The 23,665-nt window shown below is 40.7% G+C and overlaps 1 protein-coding gene across 5 annotated transcripts in view; it reads left to right on the top strand.

Moving 5' to 3' along the window:
- Window positions 1-23,665, top strand: part of LHFPL1 (LHFPL tetraspan subfamily member 1) — a 57,503-nt gene that overhangs the window by 12,628 nt on the left and 21,210 nt on the right. For 2 of the 5 annotated variants that reach the window (XM_082445604.1, XM_082445603.1), the window contains one exon: window positions 3,730-3,828. In XM_082445604.1, the coding sequence (XP_082301730.1) occupies window positions 3,730-3,828 (99 nt within the window). Of the gene's footprint in view, window positions 1-3,729; window positions 3,829-4,061; window positions 18,026-23,665 lie in introns of those variants that run through there. The other 3 variants (XR_014258549.1, XM_082445605.1, XM_082445606.1) reach the window with 3 other exon arrangements.

Raw genomic sequence — 23,665 nt, 5'->3', positions numbered from 1 at the left:
CCTAATTGAGAATGTGCAGTTGGGAGGGGGTTATACAGCTGTTGCGATATGGGGAAGTAGTAATTCTGGCAGCAGGGGGGGGATTGAGGGCAGCTGGGATGTAGCAGCAGGGAGGGTTCTGAGGTCTGTCCGAGATTGTGCGCCCAAAGGTTTGTATTGGCGTTGAGGTTGCCACAAGGGCTGAAGCCGAGCAAAGTGTCTAACTCTAGGCCTCTGTTTGGTCAGAGCAATGAATGAAAACTATAGCAACCGTGTTTCGGGAGGACACTTGGTACGTTTTGTGATAGGGGATTCTTGTGGAAGGAGCAGTTGAGGAAGGGAAGGAAGATGGCAGCCCACTGGTCACCTGCACATGTTCAGTGGGGGAGTAAGGGTGGTACCACACTCGAAGGGGCTTTCCCTTTCTAGAGGCAGGTGCAGTTGGGACAGACTTCTCCAAGGGACATGTGTGTCTGGAGGGGCAGGAAAACCTGTAGTTAGGAATGGCATGTAGAAAAGTAGGAGCCAGGGCTACAGCTCGTACATGGCAGGGCTGGGATTTAAACTAGTTTTCTCCGCCACCAGAGCTCCCGCTTTTAATATTTTTAGGGGTGTTTTTCTTAAGTATTGGTACCAGAACCCGCTGCATCAACATCACTAGGGTGCTTTTGAAAGGCATATTCCTGGGCTACAATTACTGAATCAAATATCTGTGGGTGAAGTTCAAGAATCTACATTTTAAATAAGCCCCCAGTCTTCCAGAAGGTGACAGAGCCTGTCACTGGAAAGTGACTTCTATGTTGCTATTTGAAGCACATCTTCATATCCCAAATTCATTAGAACTGTTGGGGACAAATATAATTGAGGATAAATTATCCTGTGACTTCATTTTAAAATAATACGTCTTCTAGGACATCTTTCTCCATCTATGATCAAATGTAATGAATCTTCTGTCAGTTACAGGTCCAATGTCTCCAGGAAGTATGTTTACAACCTACTGTGCTCACCTGTCTAAAAGGCAGGAGGGAGGATAGGGGATGGGAGGTGTGGTAGGGCAGGTTGGGCAGAGCACGGAGCCACATGCGCTGGGGCAAAACACACACCTGGGCAGAGATTCCTGGTCTCTGGCCTGGTGCCTGTGAAAAATTGCAAGATAACAGCTCCAAGCAGGCAGCTTTTAAATCAAGCCCTGTCTTCAGGGGGGCTGAAAAAGGTGAAAGGTTCCTCCTGCCATGTCAGGAAAGGCACTTAGCCAGCACAAGCTCCTGCTTGAGAAGTCAGAGCTCATGCCAGTCCCAGGGATCTGAATGTGGAGGTTGGAATATGGAACTGCTGTTCTTTTATAAACTTGTGTTCTTTTCTTCCTACTCTGTGTGGGAAAGCTCACTTTTTATTAACTCTTCTCTCAAAGGGTACACACTGAAAGCAGGAAAAGGCTGAGGTTTTGTTTCCAATTTTGTCCTTAACCCATTGTACATACTCTGGGCTTACATACTCTGGCTCGTACCTCCTCATATCATATGATTTCAGTTTATCTGTGGTGAGAAAAAATAGGAGTGTTGTTCCATTGCCACTGGATAAATTCCAGAGCCCAGAAAAGTCTTTTGAGTGACCAGTTTCATTTCCTTTAAGACTATCAGACAGATAAGAGTGTCTTCTAATTTTAAGCATTCCACTGAAGGGAATTTCTAACCTTAATTGGTCATTCTTTTAGTTTCTAAACCCTCTCGCACCATCAGAAAGTTCTCTCTGTTTTTCTCTTTAAACTTTTCTTGATTTTTCTTTAGGTCCCTGTCTTTTTCTCTGGCCTCACTGAGTATTGAGAACAGCTGGTTGCCATGTTGCTGACAAGCTTAGCGAGTACTTTGAGATCTTCCAAAAGGCTGCAGCTGAAGGCAAAGTGGGCTTATTAGCGTCTCAGAGTTCAGAGTGTATATGGAGTGTTCCTCGGTGAGGAAAGAGAAACGAAGGTGAGGCTGGCAGTCCCGGGAGCAGCTTGCTTTTCACTGTCTGGAACCTTTCTGGAAACTCTAAATATGCCACCCAGTCATCATTAATCAAATACCTGCTTTGTGGAGGCTCTGTGTTTTGTGTTAGGTTCTGCATCCACACTCATGGCGGGTGACTGTCCTATGAACTTTGGTGTAGTAGTCAAGTATAGTGTTCTTGTAGTTAGGCTTTCTTGGCTGTAAGCAGCAGAGACTTGCTTGAGTTCTCCAGTGAAAAGGGAACTTATTATAACATAAGAAAAATGGAACTGGGAAGCCATTGGGAAGGACTAGATTCTCTAGCTCTTTCAGGAGCAGTATGGAGTTTTCCCTCATGATGTATCTGCTTCCTGCCACTGTGTTCTCTTCTTTTACCAGTCAGTTTCCTCAGCTTACCCAGAATTGATGTCTATTCATAACTTTGGACTGAACTTGGCTTTAGCTTGACACACACTTGATTTTACCTCCTGGTGTTTTTTCCTAACTTCTGCTCCATCTGCTAAGTAGCTCAGCTTCTCTGTTTCTTTTCTTTTTTAAAAATATTTATTATTTATTTGGTTGCACTGGGTCTTAGTTGCAGCAGGCTGACTCCTTAGTTGCAGCAGGCAGGCTCCTTAGTTGCAGCTCGCGGGCTCCTTAGTTGTGGCGTGCCGACTCTTAGTTGCGGCATGCATGTGGGATCTAGTTCCCTGATCAGGGATCGAACCTGAGCCCCCTGCATTGGGAGTGTGGAGTCTTAACCACTGCGCCACCAGGGAAGTCCAGCATCTGTGTTTCTTGATTAAAATTTCCAGAAACAAAAATCTGGCCCAGCTATTCTCTTCAGAGCACGATATGATGTCATCCATTACTGGCCAGCCAATGAATTTGGTTGCTTTTGTGTCAGATGCCAATGCTTAGTTCAATCCATGGTCGCCAAAGGCACGGGAGAGGTGGTCATAGGTTATAAAATGTAAACCTAGGCAGTAAACAAGAGCTGCGGATGAGGCAGTTGTCCTTAAAAGACAGTGTCAGCAAGCAGACCCAGATTTGTATCTCTGGTCAGAAGAGTAAGGTTATCACTAAGATCACATAGATTTTCCCTGTAGTAACCAAATGACCTAAACAAAATGGAGGTGAAGGCAAGGGGCACAGTGGAAGGTTTTGGAAGCCAAAGAAAGTAGGAGTGCTTAGCATGAAGCTGGAATGGTTTCTCAGAAGAAGGAAGTGTTTCTGGAAGAGGGAGTCTGGTGCCCTGCTCACCGGGAGAAGCCTAGATAACGTGAATGCTGTCTGTCGATCCCAGTCTGGCAGCTGAATTCAAGCTACAGAAATCATGACCTAGCTTCGACTAGTAAGGACTGACTTGACTCTTAGAAAAGGCTGAATTGTAGGAAAGAGTAGCAGCCCCTACCTTTTTATTCTTTGTACATCAGACCAAGATAGAAGAGGAGTCTGGTTGGAGAGGCCAATTCAGCTTTGTAAGTCATTGGCAGAAACATTTCGGCTGTGAAAAGCATACTGGCCTGTCTCAATCCCCAATACTGTCCTTTCTTTGTGAGTTGTCCCCTCTACTATCTACTGCAACTCACCACCTATGGCACAGCAAAGAAATCCTGTTGAGTTGGTAGTGTCATAGACATTTAGGGTAAAAGGGGAAAGGTAAGCTCTGAGTGGAGGAGGGAGAATTTGAGCTGAGCTAATCCAGAGGGAATGTTGGGATGATAGAAGACCTGTTATATTTTTTCTACCTGTGTGTATGCTTTTTTTTTTTTTTTTCCAGGACTGCTGATAAGCTCAGGCTGTGCATTATACCCCTTAGGATGGAATAGCCCGGAGATAATGCAAACATGTGGGAATGTCTCCAATCAATTTCAGTTAGGTAAGGTGGCCTGTGCAGGATGGCGGTGATGGCTCAGTGGGAATCTGTTTTTCAAAGCGCTCTTGGAGGGGCCTGTGCTTGCTCGTGGTGCTTGCCTGAGTCTCTCACTATCTTAGCTTGTGGAAAGTGGTGGCTTGGTCAGACTTACGCGGCCTTGCTAATTTACAAGGGTTGAACATAAATTCTACTTCTTTAACCATGTCTCTCCACACCCTTTATGTAGTTTTACCCAGAGTCCTGTGACCGATTTGGGACAACCCTACCTATAGAGGGATTCCAAATGCTTGGAGACTGCTAATCTGTCATCCTCTGAATAAATCCTATTCCCTGTTGTATATCCTTCTAGGCACTATTTTCCAAATACAAATCAATAGTATCTCTTCTCGCTCCCCACTGAGGTTATAACAAGAGGTAATTTGTTTTACATCATGCATTAGGAACCTAGGTTAAACACTGGGAACTGTTACTGGCATTTTTACATTGTTACTAGCATGTTAATGACAAGAGGTGTTAAATATTAAAATGGGTGACAGAAGTAGCTCTGGGCTCTTCTATGGTTACCAACTTCACTGAGAATGGCTTAAGTTCGTTATTGTGAATTGGGAATAGATTGGACTCTCCCTGGAAGATTTCAAAATATTTGTCCAACCTACCATGATGGAAGAGAATAGGAGGAGAAATGTCTAGGATTCCTTGAGTATTCTCAGTTGTAGGAGAGGATTTTGGAACAATGAGGCCACCCATTCCCTGTAGCTTATGCTCCAATACTTCCCTTTTTTCTCTGTGGCCTTAGATTGTTTTTTGAGTCTCACCCGACTCATTTTTGGAGGAAGGAGCTGTTTACTGTACAAACATAACATAACGGAAGGGCTATATAGAAGACGTGACAAATGTAGACCCCGGCATGTTCAGTGTTCCTGGCTCAGGGCAGAGCTGACTGGTAAATATAATAATTCTGCCATAGGTGAAGGAATGAATAAATACTTGGGGGCAGGTGCTGGGTTGTTAGTCCTATAATTCTACTTTTCTAAAATAACAGCTTTATTGACATATAATTCACATGCCATAAAATTTGCCCTTTTAAAGTGTACAATTAGTGGGTTTTAGTATATTCACAAGGTTGTGCAATCATCACCACTATCCAATTCCAGAATGTTTTCATCACCCCAAAATGAAACCCCTTACCCATTAGCAGCCACTCCTCATTCCTCCCTGTACCCAGGCCCCAGCAACCACCATCAATTTAGATTTGCCTGTTCTGGACATTTCAGATAAATGCAATCATATTATAATATGTGGCTTTTCGTGTCTGCCTCCTTTTACTTAGCATGATGTTTTCAAAGTTCATCCATGTTGTAGCTTGTATCAGTACTTCTGCCTTTCATGGCTGAATAATTCTCCATTGTATAGATATAACATATTTTATCCACTCATCAGTTGATGGATACTTGGGTTTTTCTACTTTGGGGATATTATGAATAATACTGCTATAAGAATTTGTGTACACATTTTTGTATGAAAATATATTTTTATTTCTCTTGGGTATGTATCTAGGTAGGCGTGGAATTGCTGGGACAAATGGTGACTCTATATTTAAGACTTCTGAGGACCCTCCAGGCTGTTTTCCAAAGTGAAAACATCACTTTGGAAACTGCATCATTTTACACTTCCATCAGCAATGTATAAGGGTTCTAATTTTCCAACACCTTCACCAATACTTATTTTACATTTATTAAATTATAGCCATCCTAATGTGTGTGAAATGATATCTCATTGTGATTTTAATTTGTGTTTCCCTGATGATCGATTTTGTTGAGCATCTTTTCATTTACTTATTGGCCATTTCTATATATTCTTTGAAGAAATATCTATTCAAATCTTTTGCTGATTTTTCACTGGGTTATTTGCCCTTTTTTGTTGAGTTGTAAGAGTTCTTAATGTATTCTGGACACTAGACCCCTTTCAGTTATATGACTTGCAAGTACTTTTTCTCATTCTGTGGGTTGTATTTTCACTTTCTTGATGATATCCTTTGAAATACAAAATTATTTAATTTTGATGAAATCCACTTTTATCTAATATTTCTCTTGTTGCTTGTGCTTTTGGTATCAGATCTAGGAATACAGTATTGCCAAATCTAAAGTCATGAAGACTGTTTTGGCTACTCTGGGTCCCTTGCATTTCCATGTGGATTTTAGGTTCAGCTTGTCAATTTCTGCAAAAAATCAGCTGGGATTTTGATAGAGATTGGATCAGTTTGGAGTGTATTGCCTCTTTAGCAATATTAAGTTTTCCAACCAATGAACACAAGATGATGTTCCAGTGAGTTAGGTTATCTTTAACCTCATTTGATGATATTTTGTGGTTTTCATTATATAAGCCTTGCAATTTGTTGGGTGACATATATCCCTAAGTATTTTATTGTTTTGATTATATTGTAAATGGAATTGCTTTCTTAATTTTATTTTTGGATCACTCATTGTTAGTGTACAGAAATACAAATAATTTTTCTTTATTGACCTTATATCCTGCAACCTTGCTGAACTCCTTTACAAATTCTAATGAACTTTTAGTAGATTACTTAGGATTTATTATATACAAGATCACATGATCTGAGAAGAGAGAGAGTTTTACGTGTTCCTTTCCAATCTTTTCCTTGTGTAATTGCCCCGGCTAGAACCTCTAGGACAATGTTGACTAGAACTCGTCAGAGTTCTAGTCAACATCCTTGTCTTATCCCTGATCTTAGGGGTAAAGCATCCAGTTTTTCACCACTAAGTAAGAAGTTGGCTAGGCTATTTTCATAGATGGCTTTTATTAGGTTTGAGAAAGTTCCTTTCTATCTATTCCTAGTGTAAGTGTATTCATCATGAAAAGGTGCTGGATTTTGTCAAATGCTTTTTCTACACCTACTGAGATGATCATATGTATTTTATTGATTTTCATATGTTAAACCAACCTTGAATTTTTGGGATAAATCACAGTTGGTCATGGTGTATAATCCATTTTATATGTTGCTGGATTCGGTTTGCCATATTTTGTTAAAGATTTTTGCATCTATATTTATTAGGAATATTAGTCTGTAGATTTCTTTCTTGTGATGTGTTGGTTGGATTTTGGTATGAGGATAATATTTTTCTAATAAAATGAGTTGGTACTTTGATTAATGTAAAATGCCAGAGTGAAAAACTGGAGATGTCATTTGCATGTAGTTGTTTGGCAGTTTTCTGCACCAATCAATCACCACTTCCAAGGACCTAGTTCCCAAATGGGCAATTTTGTGTTTGACTGCCTCTGTCCCAAGTTGATGGGCTTCAATCGTGTTTACCACAAGATCATTACTTTTCTCTTCCTTCATTTACTCAGGTTTTTTTTTTTTTCGCTTTGGTTACCATTTCCCTCTCCACTGCATTCTTCTCCTTTATTTACCCTTCTCTCCTACACCATATATTTGCCTAAGGGCTCTAGCTCCCCTCTCCTTAGTGCACTGGACACTGTGTTGTTCTGTGAATCTGTAGAGGTGAAGGAATTGAAGAATCCTGCTTGAGTGAAGCCCTCCTAGTTCCTTTTTTGAATCACTGTCACATCCTTCCAACTCCCTGTGTCTCTTATTCCTCTGAAGCCCACATTTGCTGCCCATATTCTCCAATTGCATGCCTGTATATTAGCACCTTTCTGGTTAGTACTGAAAAAATGAGATAACCTGTGCCATTCCTGACCCAGTTCTAGTCAGCTGCCCAAACATACATGACAATGACAACTCTATTAACAGTTGTTCCCTTGCAATATAGAGGTGTTAGGAGCAGCAGTAAAACTTGTAGTAGAATTACAAAGAAATCTTTTATGATGTGATGGGAATGCCAAGCTTGTGAATACCAAGATTTGGGAATGCAAATGCTAGAAGTACGGCCTTTCTCCTTAGACCTTTCTTTAATACCCTGGAGATTCTGGCGGTATGGAAGCATCTTCACACACCTTAGATATTAAGAGGATAGATGAATGAAATAGGAGAAAAGTATCGAGTGTCCAGTGTATAGGTCTTTGTTCCCTTTTCCTTGAGAGGCAGCATGGTATACTGAAAGATCATAGAGTTTGGAGTCAAAGATCTCAGTTGGTATCCAGGCTCTGCCATCTTTGTAGTTGTATGGGGTAAAGTCACTTGATATCTATGTCTCAGTTTCCTTCTCTGTAAAATGGGGGATACTAATAATACCCATATCAGTGTTGTTGTTACGGTGAAATAAGAAAAAGTATATTGAAGTAGCTAACACAGTGTTTGACTTAAAATAGATGATGGGCTTCCTTAATAGACAGCAGAGTAGAATGTGCTGGGGGGTAGACTGGGGGGTAGACTGTCAAATGATGGCATTACTTTGATTCTGCTGTAGGCTCTGTACCCTCCTATGTGCTCTGTGTTTTGGGAAGGGAGAGACACAGAGCCAAGAAAGACATGGACCCTACCTGAGGAACAAAGCTTCTTACCCTGAGTGGCTTGAGAGAGATGAAGGGGATAGGGAGGACAATAGAAGCGGGCATTGCCAGTCAGGGAAGTTGATTCTTAGAGTAAGTAGATTTCTCACTCTGATACTTTGAATGGCCTCCTGCAGCCTCCAGTATGAAAGGGTTACACCCATGTCTTCAACTCCTCTTTCCCTAGGTTTCCCAGTCAAGTTATCCTAAACCATCCACAGTTATGATTTTTAGTCCTAGCCTGAATTATCAAAGATATGACTTGTATTAAGACAGCAATCTTGATATCTGTGTTAAATTAGAGATAGCCACAAATGCTTTGATACTCTTCCCATATAGAGGCCAAGTCAATCTCTACCCTCTATCCTCTGAATCTGGGCTGGCCTACCTACAACTGCTTTAATCAATACAGTATGGCAGAAGTAACATCAAGTTTATTCTAGGCCTAACCTCTAAAGAACCTGTAGTTTCCATGTTGGTTTCTTGGAGCTCTGAGCCATCATATAAAAAAATCTGACTACTCTGCTGGAGACCACATGGAAAGTCCTGGAGATACTTGGAGACAGAGAGGCCCAGTTGAGTCCAAACTTCCAGCCAAGGCACCAGACATGTGAGTGAAGCAGTCCTGGACCCTCCACACTAACCATATGAATACCACTGAATGACCCTTGTTGATGCCAGTTGCACTAGAAGTATTACTCAGCTGAGCCCTGATCAAATTGTGACTGACAGATATATGAAATATAATAAAATGATTGTTGTTTTAAGCTGCTATGTTCTGGGAGTGGTTTGTTATATAATAATAGACAACCAGAAGAATGCCAATTCATATACATACAAATTTAAGATTATTATTTTTAATCAAAAGTAATTTATGTATGTGACAAAATAAAACAGTACATAAAGGTTGAACATGCAAAGTCAGTCTTTTTCCTGACACCAATACCATTCCCCAAAGAGACCATTACATTCCTTTTGTATCTCTCCAGAATTTTTCATAAATGTAAAAATATGTGTTTCTATGCATATCTTTATTTTGTCCAACCAAAATCATATTATGTATCTATCTAACTATCTAGCTATCCATACTGTTTTGGACTTTGCATTTTCCACTAATCAATATCTCTTGAAGAGCTATTAACATTTATAGATCTCCAGCCTATGTTTTAGACACACCCTAATTTTTCCATTGTAGGAATAGCATAAATTCCATGAGGGCAGGGATATTTGTCTGTGAGATTAAGTAACTTGCCTAAGGTCACTCAGCTGGTAGAGTGGCAGAACTGGGATTCAAATTGTAGAAACCTGGTCTAGGTAACACCATCCAATAGAAGTTTCTGTAATGATGGAAATATTCTGTGTCTCGCTGTCCAATGTGTTAGCCACAAGCCACGTGTTGTTGGTGAGCGGTTGAAATGTTAGGTTTGTGGGACTGAATTTTTAATTTAATTTTATTAATCTAAATTTTAATAAATATTAATGTATTTAATTTTATGAATGCAATTTATTTTATTTTATTAATTTAAATGTCATAGTCACAATGTGACCAGGGGCTACCATTTTGGACAGCAGGGCTTGAGAGTCTGTGCTCTTAGCCTCTATGCTCCTCTGTAGAGAAGAAAGTGCCTATTGAGGAGACTCAGAAGGAGTAGCCAGAGAGATGTAAAGAAAATGAAGAGTGTGGTGTCACAAAAGCCAAGAGAAAGAGAGTATGTCAAAAAAAAAAAGGGGCATGGTCAATTGTGTTTAATGCTGCTGCAAGTTGCTAGATGAGGATAGAGAAGTGGCCATTGGAGTCAGCCAGACGAAGGGACCCAGAGGAGCAGTTTTGGACTTATAGATATTAGAGGTATTGTGAGATGAGGAAATGAATGCAGTACGTGCCGACAATTCTTTCAAAAACTATTGCTATGAAGGAGAGCAGAGAAACTGTGTAGTAACTGAAGGAGAATGTGGGATGAAGAGAGGCTTTTACTAAGATGACCAAATAGTTGAATGATGATGGTAATGATCCTATAGTGGAGAGAGATTGATACAGAATAGCAAGGTCCTTGACAAACTGAAGATGCAATGAGCAGGACCCGTGAACAGAGATTTCAGTTGATTTCAACTGATTTCCTATACACATATTTCAGCTTTGCTGTGATTTTCAAAATTCTCTTAGATCTATAAAACTATTAGGACATTCCTTCATATCCAAAGGCCTATAAGCATCGGACACACAAATGAGCCCCATTGAGAATTTAGAGAAGCTAAATACTTCTAATGGCACATAGCTGTTTTCAAGCAAGCTTATAAAAACCATTGTGTTATCAGGAGCACATAATTCTAAGGTAAGGTCTCTACCTTATCAATGGATCACATTAGCAACATGTTCTCATGAATATGATCTAATCTGATCCTTGAAAGTGCACACATAGCAGATGGTAGTATGCCCATTTTATAATGAGGAAACCCTGAAATATGGAGAGGTACAGCGATTTGTGTAAGGTCACACAGCATGTTAAAGGCAGAACTGTGAGTAGAGCCTTATCTCCTAATTCACTGTCCTGTGTGTACTACAATGACTTTTTTCCTCTCTATTGGTGAGGGTGTATCTTGAGTCATTTGAGAATTTTTTTCCTTAAGATATGCTTTAGCTCTATTGTTTTCAGAAACAAATGTCTGAAACATCATGGAAAGTACCCAGTATTGCATCCTGTCTCCCCCCACCCTCACCACCTGTGCTCAGCCTGAGTTCCCTGTCAATCTTTTAGTATAATCAGAGGACAAATAAATAAGACAGTGGCTGGACGTGATGGGATTCTCAAAGAGTTCCTCAGTGGAATGGATATGTGTGGGAAATTTTAAAGTGCCTTTAGATTTGACTTGCACTAATAAAGGCACCTAAATGGCCCAGCAAAACTTGATCATAGAAGAAAGATATAAAGATGTGTAGAAAAGTTTTTGTGTTCCACGTTCTAAGATCATATGCAGTCTACCTAGGGCCTCTCTCTGGTCTTCTGGGATATCTACTCCTTATGTGTGTCTTATCTCAGTCTCTCTTCCTGAGAGAAGGTGACTGTGTGTGTTTTTTTGGGGGAGTGTCAGATAAACGATCTGAAGGGGGTGGGGAAGATACAGATCTCAAAACAAAAACTTACAGTTGCAAAAGGAATCTCAAACCCCTTGCCCTCCAAAAGTTTGAACTCCTTCTTTCCAATGCCTCTCCTGTTTCTAGGATCTCGTCTCCTGTCTCTCAGTCCATCTTCCAAGTCCCCTGCCATCCCAGTCCTCCCCCAGTGCCTGCTCTACATCTCCCCGCCAGAAATTCACTTATCTGGCTCTTACCCACAAGAGTCATCAGTTAAGTTTAGGTAATTGACTCTCTTTCTTCTTTTTCTTCATTTAAAGAAGAAATTAACTTGTATGGAACCACAAAAGGCCCCAAATAACCAAAGTAATCTTGAGAACGAAGAACAAAGCCAGAGGCATCACACTTCCTGATTTCAAACCATATTACAAAGTTATAGTAGTCAAAACAGTATAGTATTGGGCTTAAAAACAGACACATAGATCAGTGGAAGAGAATACAGAGCTCAGAAATAAACCCACACAAATATGGTCAATTAATCTATGACAAAGGAAACAAGAATATACAATGGGAAAATGATAGTCCCTTCAATAAATGGTATTGGGGAAACTTGATGGCCACATGCAAAAGAATGAAACTGGACCACTATCTTACACCATACACAAAAATTAAAATGGATTAAAGACTTTAACATAAAACCTGAAACCATAAAACTCCTAGCAGAAAACATAGGTGGTAAGCTCCCTGACATGAATCTTGGCAATGATTTTTTTGGATTTTACACCAAAAACAAAGGCAACATAAGCAAAAATAAACAAATGGAACTACATCAAACTAAACAGCTTTTGCATAGCAAAGGAAACCATCAACAAAATGAAAAGGCAACCTACCAAATGGAAGAAAATATATGCAAATCATATATCTGATAAGGTGCTGATATCCAAAATATATACAGAAGTCATATAAATCCATAGCAAAAAATCAAACAATCTGATTTAAAAATGGTGAGAGGATCCAAATAGACATTTTTCCAAAAAAAGGCATACAGATGACAGATGTCCAACAGGTACATGAAAAGGTGCTCAACATCACTAAGTATCAAAGATATGCAAATGAAAACCATAGTGAGATATCACCTCACACCTGTCAGAATGGCTATCATCAAAAAGACTACAAACAATAAATGCTGGAGAGGGTGTGGAGAAAAGGGAACCCTCTTGCACTGTTGGTGGGAATGTAAATTGATACAGCCACTATGGAGAACAATATGGAGGTTCCTTAAAAAACTAAAAATAGAACTACCATATGACCCAGCAATCCCACTACTGGGCATATACCCTGAGAAAACTATAATTCAAAAAGAGTCATGTACCAAAATGTTCATTGCAGCTCTATTTACAAGAGCCAGGACATGGAAGCAACCTAAGTGTCCATCAACAGATGAATGGATAAAGAAGATGTGGCACATATATACAATGGAGTATTACTCAGCCATAAAAAGAAACGAAATTGAGTTATTTGTAGTGAGGTGGATGGACCTAGAGCCTGTCATACAGAGTGAAGTAAGTCAGAAAGAGAAAAATAAATACCGTATGCTAACACATATATATGGAATCTAAAAAAAAAAAAAAAGGTCATGAAGAACCTAGGGGCAAGACGGGAATAAAGACACAGACCTACTAGAGAAAGGACTTGAGGATATGGGGAGGGGAAGGGTAAGCTGTGACAAAGTGAGAGAGTGGCATGGACATATATACACTACCAAACGTAAAATAGATAGCTAGTGGGAAGCAGCCGCATAGCACAGGGAGATCAGCTCGGTGCTTTGTGACCACCTAGAGGGGTGGGATAGGGAGGGTGGGAGGGAGGGAGACACAAGAGGGAAGAGATATGGAGACATATGTATATGTATAACTGATTCACTTTGTTATAAAGCAGAAACTAACACACCATTGTAAAGCAATTATACTCCAATAAAGATGTTTAAAATATGTATATATGTAAGGAATAAGAAGTGTTGGAAAGGATGTGGGGAAAAGGGAACACTTGTGTACTGCTGGTGGGAATGTAAATTGGTGCAGCCACTATGGAAAACAGTATGGAGGTTCCTCAAAAAATTAAAAATAGAACTACCAGATGATCTAGCAATTCCACTTCTGGGTATTTATCCAAAGAAAACAAAAGCACTAACTCGAAAAGATATATGCACCCCTATATTCATTGCAGAATTATTTGCAGTAGCCAAGACATGGAAACAACCTACATGTCCATTGATGAATGAATGGATAAAGAAACTGTGGATATATAGACAATGGAACATTATTCATCCTCAGAAAACAAGGAAATCTTGCCATTTGCAACAACATGGATGGACCTTGAGGGCATTATGCTAAGTGAAATAAGTCAGACAGACAAAGACAAATACTGTATGATCTGAAAAAAAAACCAACAACAAAAGAAAAAAAACAAACAAACTCATAGATACAGAGAATAGGTTGGTGGTTGCCAGAGGCAGAGAGTGGGGATTAAGTGAAATGGGTAAAAGGAGTCAAAAGGCACAAACTTCTGGTTATAAAATATATAAGTACTGGGGATGTAATGTACAGCATGGTGACTATAGTTAATAATACTGTATTATGTATTTGAAAGTTGCTAAAAGAGTAGATCTTAAAAGTTCTCATTGTAAGAAAAGAATGTATAACTATGTGTGGTGATGAATATTCACTAGACTTATTGTCATGATCATTTCACAATATATGCATATAGTGAATCATTACATATTGTACACCTGAAATTAATATAATGTCATATGTCAATTATATCTCATTAAAAATAAGAAATTAACAATCAAATATTTTAAAGAGAAAAGATAAACAATAATCATGAACTTGAACTGAAACCTACAATGGGAGGGACCTTGTAGGTCAATCAGTGGTCTCATTTATAGCTACTGAGACCCAATAAGCACAGTGACTATCTCAATTCCCCACTAGGGACTTGGGGCTAGCTCACTGACTCTCACGCACACTGAGATGTTGCTCAATGGCAATCCAATATCTGTTTGTTGAATGAATCACCTATTCAGTAAGAAGGGGAAAGTCAGACAAAGGCTCCCAGCAAGAGCCAAGTGCCAACTTTCCCACACTTTAATTTGATTAAGTAAATGAAAGATTTAAGCTGAGAAAGTTGTTTTGATGGTTGTTAATTGAACTCTAGACATCAAATAAAGATTTCATGGACTTGATCCCACACAAATGAATCTGTCTCGGTTCAACATTAAATTGATGCATTTAACTCCACGTTCTAGTTACTTCACCAAGCCTTTAATTGGCCTCACCAAGAATGTGAACCAGGGAAGAACCCATGGGAGGATAGCCTAGTGGTAAGAGTGGGCTTTATCATAGCTACACCCTTAGTTCTGTGACCTTGGACAAGTTTTTCAGCATTTGGGAGCTTATTGCTACTTCCTGAGGTTGTTGTGTGGATCAAATGACATCACACATGCAAAACACCTAGTACAGGGTTTGGTATATAGTAACCAGTCAACATTTGTTGTCTGGTATCATCATCATTATAATGATACCGGTTGTTGAAATGAAAAGGTCCCCAGTACTTTAGTTTTCAGAAAAAAGCAAGGAGCCACTTGTACATAGCCTGATGAATAACAGCACAGGCTAATAGTAGAAAGACCTGGGTTCAAATGTGAGCCCAGCCACTTACTATTTGTGCATCTTTGGGCACACTACTCAACCTCTCTGCATTTCCATTAATGGGGTGGATAAAAATATTTTTCTCCCTAAGGTTATTGAGAAGATTAAGTGAAGTAAAACACACCTAAAAATATTTAGCACACTAGGTTGCACTAAATGTAACCTGTTGTTAGTAGGTAATCAGCCCAGTTCTCAAGAGCCTCTTTGGAGAGGATGCCCCAGGCTTGACTTCTGGGAGGGAGGGAGGGAGGGACCCACTCAGCTTGACAAAGGCCCACAACAGAGGCTACCTAAAGGCCTTGTGTATGTGCCCTGTGTTTCCTCTCTCAGAGGCCCATTTCCTTTTTTCTCCCATCATTTCCTTTCATTCTTGCCAGTTCAAAGCCTTTTATGGTGACTCGGGGTTTGGCCTTTATGGGTTCAGTTTACAGGCGTTTCCTGTTACCTTTCCTCTCTGTCAGTTTCCTTCTTTATGGACAACGTTTTCTTGTGCTCACCAGAGCATAATAAAACAGCTTAATACATTCTCATGTCCACAGAGGGGCAGCAGAGTGTGGTAGAAACAGCCCTCGCCTGGGTATCAGAACAGCTGGGTTTTAATTTTCCTAAGCTTGCTTGGGCATGTCACTTTCCCACTCTGAGCCTTGGTTTCCCTGTTTTTACATAGAGAGCATTGGACTAGACTGATGAACAACTAGAGGCCACAGATACCTACCTAACTCCCTGTCGTGACCTACCTACCTTTGTGGTGAGGCCCTTGATCTAATTTCATATTTATTTTGTTCTTAAAAACCAGAAGGATAGTGAAGAAATAAACCAGTCTTCTTAAGGCAACCCTCCCAGAGGAGAGGAGCCTTTTAGTATCACTCACCCATGGGGTGGGGCTAGGGATTGGCCAAAGGGATTGCCAGAAGCAACTCATTCATTGGGCAACATCAGCTAGAATGCCCTGGGCAGCCAATCCTTCTGGAAAACTTATGGCTCAGGTGTTGCTTAAGGTTTTTCAGTTGCCCTCCTAGCCTACACAGAGAGAAGTCTCCACCCAGAGGAGAAGCTGGGCTAAGCTGGAGGAGGGAATCAGTGGGTGAGGGAGCAACTTAATTCAACTGCAGATCCCTGGTGCCTGGCACACTTTTGACACTCTCTAAATGTTGCATTGAGTGGAATGAACAAATTGTAGGGTGGCTTTGTTGCCATCTTACTGTGTGACCATAGCCAAGTCATTTCAGTTCTTTAGTTTTTGTGTGTTTTAATTGAAATACATTTGGTATATAACATTGTATAAATATAAGCTGTACAACATGTTAGTTTGATACATTTATATATTGTAATATGATTGCCATTGTAGTGATCATTAGCACCTATATTACATTACATAATTATAATTTCTTTGTAGTGGTTGGAATAATTATGTTCTAGTCTCTTAGCAAGTTTGGTGATTATCATACAATATTGTTTTCTATATTTACTGTACTGTGCATTAGATCTCTAAGGCTTATCTAGTACTTGTTGCAATGTTTGTATCCTTAAACATCTATTCTCTCACCCCCCAGCCCCTGATAACCACCATTTTATTCTCTGTTTTTTTACGAGTTTGGCTTTTTTAGATTCTACCTACAGATTTCAGCTCTTTAGACCTATTTCCCCATGACTAAAGTGAGGATGATTTTATCTACCTTCAGAGATTGTTTTGGCCATGAAATGACAAAGTTTACATGAACGTGCTTGATGAAAACAATGCCCAACAGGTGTAAGGGGTAAAAAATGAGAAAGCTGATCTACCATTAACTTCCTCCTCCCTATCATTTCAGTAGCTATAATTCAGTGCTAGTTTTCTCACTGACCATCTTCTGTTAAAAATAGAGAAGAACTTAAAGTAATGAGACTCTATACATCACATGGAATCCTAAGCTATTTTCATTTTGAATAGAAAAAATAATGGTGCTTATAAACATTTCAGTCTTTCCTGAAATTCCCCATATGAGAGGAGGGTGCATACCCCTGGAGTAGTGGATCCCTAAGGTGACTTCAAGCTTGGTGACTCTAGAGGGAGACAAGACTCTAAAAAGGTCTCAAGGGCAGGTCCTCAGCTTTACTTGGCCTGATTTCCCCACCCAGTGTCCGGCAGAGGGTCTAGTGGGCTCACTGACTGAAACAGTGAAGGCAGAATTGTGAACCAGTTGTCTATACATCAGACCACCACGCGATGGCAGTAAAGTCAGGCGGATTCATTCTGTTCTGTTTCTTTCTCGGTCCTGCCTGGTCCTCAGGTCAAAGAACGTGATTCACGCTTAATTTCCTTGCTTCCATTTCCTCCACACAATTTCCTTCTATAAACTTCAGCATCAGCTTTCTTTGTTCCCCTCACCTTTAGTGAGCGAGTGTCTTTCCCTGTCTATTCTGGGATGATACTATCTCCTAAGCCTCTATTTTAAAATCAGAAATCATTTTTTAATGGGAGGTGTTAATACTGCAGCAACCATTTCACAGGGCTCTTGTGAGGATAAAATGAAATGATATATACCTAAAACATTTAGTACAGGGTCTGTACTCAATAAATGTTAACAATAACTGCTATTATAATTACTGTTATTATTTCTATAGTTTAGACTGACCCAGAAGTTTCTTTTTTTAAGTAAAGCAAAATGGGTTTCAAAGTCAAGAACCAGAAAGAAAACCAGGGGACAACTCCTGCACATCCTAGGAGCAATTCTCTGGCTAAATTAATGTTACAGGGGTGAAAATATATGTCTCTGTGTTGTTTCATATGACTTTTTCAAACCATCTTCACCAAGCCCCATCCAGGTGAACTGAGAAGAATTGCATCAGATGTATTTTTCAAGCACTGCATCGAGCTAGGTAGGTTCCAATAAATGTTGATTCCCTTCTACTTTTCATCTAAAAGCTAGACTAGTTTGGGCTCCTGATACGGTCTGATTCAGGTGGTTCCTCTCCTCAGAGATAGTGATCCTGTAGATACGGAGTAGGGCCTAGGAATCCAAACTGTAAAGCTCTCCCCAGACATTTGTGGGAACTGGTGGACTCGTTGCAAAGTGTTTAGCTGAGAGAAAAAGGAGCTGAGAAGTACTGATCATTCGAGGTGCCATGCTAAATGTCATCTCATTTGATCTTCACAGCTACCCTGAGAGGTAGGTGGTGTCACTTCTATTTTACCCATGGGGGACCTGAAACTCGGAAAGGTTAAATGACTTGCCTAGAGGTTTAGTCTATAAATGACAGGGCATGGTTTCAAACGCAGTTCCTTGCAACCCTCATCCCAGGCCCTTCTCCCTGCACCACATGACTTACCGAGCACACATGTGCCTGGTCCTGTCTCTACCCTCTGACTAAGTGGGAACCTTGGTCAAACACTTCATCGGGCTGCTCATTTGCTTCCTAATAACAATATTTCTGTCTCTGGCTGGGAGTTGATAGATGAATAAAATAAACGAAAAAGGACTAAATGAAATAATGGATGGAAAAATTACCTTGTAAAATGGTAAAGTGCTATATACATATTGTATTATTTGTGGCGTTGGTTATTGCTCAGGGCACTTGGGTCCCAGGAAAGTCTCTATGGTCTAAATACATCTGTTGACCAATGGAGCATGGATAGAAACAGCTGATGTTCAATGCTGATGTTGCTGATACGGGGTTAAGTCAATGGCTGGAATGAGGGTGCATTCATTCCTGAGTTCTGAGGTAGGTTAGCTTGCCAGGTCTGGCCTTTTAACACTCTTAGGTTTTTGAATAGTATGTCAAAAATAGATAACAGTCACTCAATAAGCATATTCTGGACACTTACTATATACAATGGACGACTGTACATAATTCATAGAATTCAAGAATCCAGTCTTCAAGGAGCTTGTAGTTTATCTGAGGAGACACGATATATATATACATATACATACATATATATATATGTGTATATATATATAAAACAATGGACATCTAACAAATACAACCATAATAATATCAATCCCAAACCATAATGATGTCAGTCATCAGAAGGAATAAATACTGCTAGCAAAGGCATACAATGAGAACTCTATAATCTGTCTTCTTTCCCTTAGTATCAGTTATCTGGATAACAGAAAACAGTTCCTGACTCTCTCTCTCTCTCTCTCTCTCTCTGTTCCTCAAGTTACTGCACACTGCTGCCTTGCTCTGTGGCCTAAGTGGCATTTCAAAAGTGCAAATCTGATGTCATTCTCATTTTTTAGCAATGGTTCCCCATTGCCTTCAGGATAAACTCCAGACTCCTTAGCATGGTCTATGGGGACCCTGGCCATCATTTCCATCACCACTCAAGCTTCTCTTGCCCAGTCACCCTGAAAATACCATGTTCCTTCAAACTTTTGCAACCTTACATGTGTTCTTCCCTTGTTAGAAATACCCTTCTCCCCTTCCTCACCTACCTAACATTTTACTTTTTCTTGAAAACTCCCTGCTCCCTTGAAACTGGATTTGATGCCACTCATCTGTATCCTTATATCACTCTATGCTATAACACTTGTCACACTAATACTCTGTTTAGTTGTTCCACGTCTGTCTCTGGTGCTCGTTCACTCATCTGAGAACAACATGTTTAAAGTGCTTAACACAGTGCCTGGCACATAGATGCATTTGACCAATATTGGCTATTTCTATTCCAGTTACAGACTTAATTAGCTGAGAAAGTTCAAGTGGATGCAAGAAGAGGTCTATTGAGCAGACGTTAGAGAAGAGGGGCCAGTTTTTTAGAGGTCAAGTATCCTAGAGAGCTCATGCTGAGTCAAAGAGGTCCAATACTTGATTAGATTTTTTTTTTTAAACCTGTCTCTTTGGGGAGAGTACATCTTAGTCTGTTGGGGCTCCTAGGAGAGACACCAAAGACTGGGTAGCTTATAAACAACACAATGTTTTTCTCACAGTTCTGGATGCTGGGCAGTCCAAGATCAATGTGTCAGCAGATTCAGTGTCTGGTGAGGAAATGCTTCCTGATTTCATACAGGGCCATCTTCTCTCTGTGTCTTCACACGGCAGAAGGGGGCAAGGGAGCTCTCTGAGGTCTCTTTTATAAGGGAAATAATCCCATTCATTAAGGCTCTGCCCTCATGACCTAATCACCTCCCAAAGGCTCCACCTCCAAATACTATCACACTGGGCATTAGCATTTAACATATGAATTGGGGGGAACACGGACTTTTAGTCTATGGCAGTTCCCAAAGCTCTTCTGAGAAGCTGCTCCAAGTGAAGTTGATGGGCAGTATGAAGGACAACACAGAGTGACATGGAAGTTTTTTTCAGGGGCAAGTAGGAGTCAATCTTGGGAAAGACCCAGTAGCATAATTTAAATTGGCCTGAGACATAATTCCTCCCCCTCACCCCCAGTGGAATAAAAAGATGAGCAGAGTAGCTAAACCTCAGGCTAGTTATGCAAGAAATGATATACGTAGGAAAGGCAGGCTGGCAAAGTACGAAGATAAGTCAGAAACAAATGCTCAGTAGTGGTGAGGAAGATTTCAGTAAAAGGATTCAATTTGTTTAGCAGAAGTTTGTGTAAGAGAGAGAACAAAATCAACCAAATCAGGGCATCTCTGTCACCATGAGGATTTGACACTTTACTGAGTGCTACCCTGACTTTCTAGCAAATGCCCTGGTCTGCCCTTACCCTTTAGAACATTGGGTTTGACCAAGACAGAGTTGGCAACTCACAATGTCCTACCTCCCTAGCAGACCTGACTGAGCCAGCCAAATAATGGCTACTAACAATAATATGGTTGCCTGAACTACTGGAGTTTTCAGAGGTTTTTCGTTTGTTTGTTTGGTTTGTGGTTTGTTTCCTTCTTCTCTGACAAGGGAGCCTGATAGGTTCCTGGAATCTTCAGTAGGTTCTGGGCCTCCAATCCGGGCTCTTCCTGACACCCATATCCAGCCTAGAGAGTGAGAAGAGAGCCCATTCTCATGGCTTTGGCTATCTTTTTATTGGGGTCTGTGGCGGGTGTGGAAGGAAGGGTATTTGGCAATTACCTTTGAATTCATTGGCTTTGCTTTATCTTTAACAATTATCCATCTGTACTGAATCTAGCAGAGAAAGTTCTCTGCTCATTTAGCTTGGCCTTGGCTGCACTGAAAATGTTTTTATGCTGCTACCTGTGTAGACCTTAAAGTCAGCAGGATTTCTCGGAACAGCTGGGACCACCAGCCTCTTCCAAAACCCTGCTGTCTGCTTAGCACTAAATTCAGGTCCCTGTGGCAAAAAATATGTTGAATAAGCAAATAGCAACCTGCCCTCTTCCTCACCACGCCCCCCCGCACCAACCATGCACACCAAACAGCAAGGGGTGGGGGGTTGGAGCTCTGGTTTCATAAGCTTAGATGGTGCCACAGTAATGCGAGCAGCACCTGGTTTTTCTGAGCTGGGTCTGCTTTGGAAAAAATAGGACTCTCATTAGGAAGAGGTCTGCTGAAGAGCTCAATCTCTTCAATCTCTTCACTCCTCAGTGTGCCTCGTGTTCTCGAGTGTTCTAATCTTCTAATATTCTCTCAACAAACTCCCCCTGCCTTTATTCTCGTCCTCTTCGGCCTACTGCATTGACCCTCCTTTAGTCTCTTTCTCTCCTTTGATCTCTCTCTAGTCCTTCCCCTCTCGATCTACTCCGTAGAATTCCAAAGGAACCTTGGGTGTCTCTCTGTAGCTGAGTATCTTGCCCTCAGGGCCAGTGCAGGCAGCCTGATTTGATATGATGAAGGCTTTGAAGGCCCCCCAAGTGGCTCCCAGACAGACATCCGGCATATCTCGTATCTATCCTGTCCCTCTGCTCTGGGTGCTGAGGTTGAGGGCAATATGCTGGTTCCCGTTGCAGGTCCTCCTCTGTCCATGTAGTCACTCCTTCCCTTATCTTGCTTATCTAAGGCTAGAGTAGTGTCTCTCAAATTCCCTGATTATTGGAGTATATTAGACGAAAAAAACAGATGCTAATATGGTTCTCTCTGCATTCTACTTCAACCACCTCCCAACATCCTGACTCCATGAGTTCCTAGAATTTGTATCTCATCTTTGTATAGGAATTCAGTCTTCTCTCTACCCCCTTGAGCTGTTTACCTTCTTAAAACAGCTTTATTCCTTCTTGCCCTACCCTAAGGCTTGCCTCTATCAGCCTCTCCCCTACCACACTAATATCTGGGGCTTCTTACCACTGATCCCAAGTCACAAGTAAGCCTTTTTCTGGAGTATTAGCTCTCAGAACTTGACTTTTGGCAACTCTTGCATCAAATCAAAACTTCATGTATCTGAAAATTCCATTACATTTCATCTAGCCATAGTCAGTTTTCAAGGTGTTAGTGGTTGTTATTATTCTTTCTATATCCCTGCTTCTCTGTCTCCTCCTCCAACCTTTCAGGAGCCTAGGATTCCATCAGATGATTCTCTAAAATGGAAGACTTGAGAAACCCCAAAGACAGACTTACCTCACTCTTTTTTTTAATTAAGACTTTAATAAAACAGTTTAAGGTTCACAGCAAAATTGAGGGGAAAGTACAGAGATTTCCCATATGCCCCCTGCTCCCACATATGCACAATCTCCCGCATTATCGACATCCCCCACCAGAACGGTACAACTGATGAAGCTACACTGACACCTCATAATCACTCAAAGTCCATAGTTTACATTATGGCTCTTTCTTGGTGTTGTACATTCTATAGGTTTGGGCAAATGTATAATGACATGCATCCATCATTACAGTATTTATCATACAGAGTATTTTCAGTGCTCTAACAATCCTCTGTGCTCTGCCTATTCATTCCTCCCTACATACCTCCAACCACTGATCCTTTCACTCTCTCCATAGTTTTTCCTTTTCCAGAATGTCATATAGTTGGAGTTGTACAGTATGTAGTCTTTTGGGAATGGCTTCTTTCACTTAGTAATATGCATTTAAGGTTCCCCCGTGTCTTTTCATGGCTTGAGAGCTCATTTCAGCACTGAACGATATTCCATTGTCTGGATGTACCACTGTTTATGTATCCATTTACCTAATGAAGGACATCTTGGTTGCTTCCAAGTTTTGGCAATGATGGATAAAGTTGCTGTAAACATCTGTGTGCAGGTTTTTGTGTGGGCATAAGTTTTCAACTCATTTGGGTAAATGCCAAGTAGCATGATTGCTGGATCATATGGTATGAATATGTTTAGTTTTGTAAGAAACAGTCAAACTCTCTTCCAAAATGGGCGCACTCTCTTTTTATGCCTTTCCCCTCTTCCTCCAAGGAGGACTCTTTTCTTTAGATTACTTCTCTGGCATTTATGGCTTCTGAGCTAGAACTATGACCATGCCTCCTGCAGAGAAATATTCTCTGTTGGACTCATTCTTACTCTAATTCCCAACTCTGACACGCACACCAATGTTGGACCCCACAAAAAGCATTGGCTTGTGGCTAACCCTTCCCAGTAATGAACCACTGACAGCTGGCCAGACACCAAGTCCCTGAAGAACATAGGACTGGGGCTCTAGGGAGGGGGTCAGTTTAAGTAGCAGGCAGTGATAATTTGTCCTCTAAACAGCAGAGATATAATAACGTAACTTAATGCTAAATCAAAGG

This window comes from Balaenoptera physalus (assembly GCF_965194825.1).
Source record: "Balaenoptera physalus genome assembly, chromosome: X".
In the NCBI taxonomy this organism is placed as follows: domain Eukaryota; kingdom Metazoa; phylum Chordata; class Mammalia; order Artiodactyla; family Balaenopteridae; genus Balaenoptera; species Balaenoptera physalus.
This window is presented reverse-complemented; position numbering and strand designations above follow the sequence as displayed.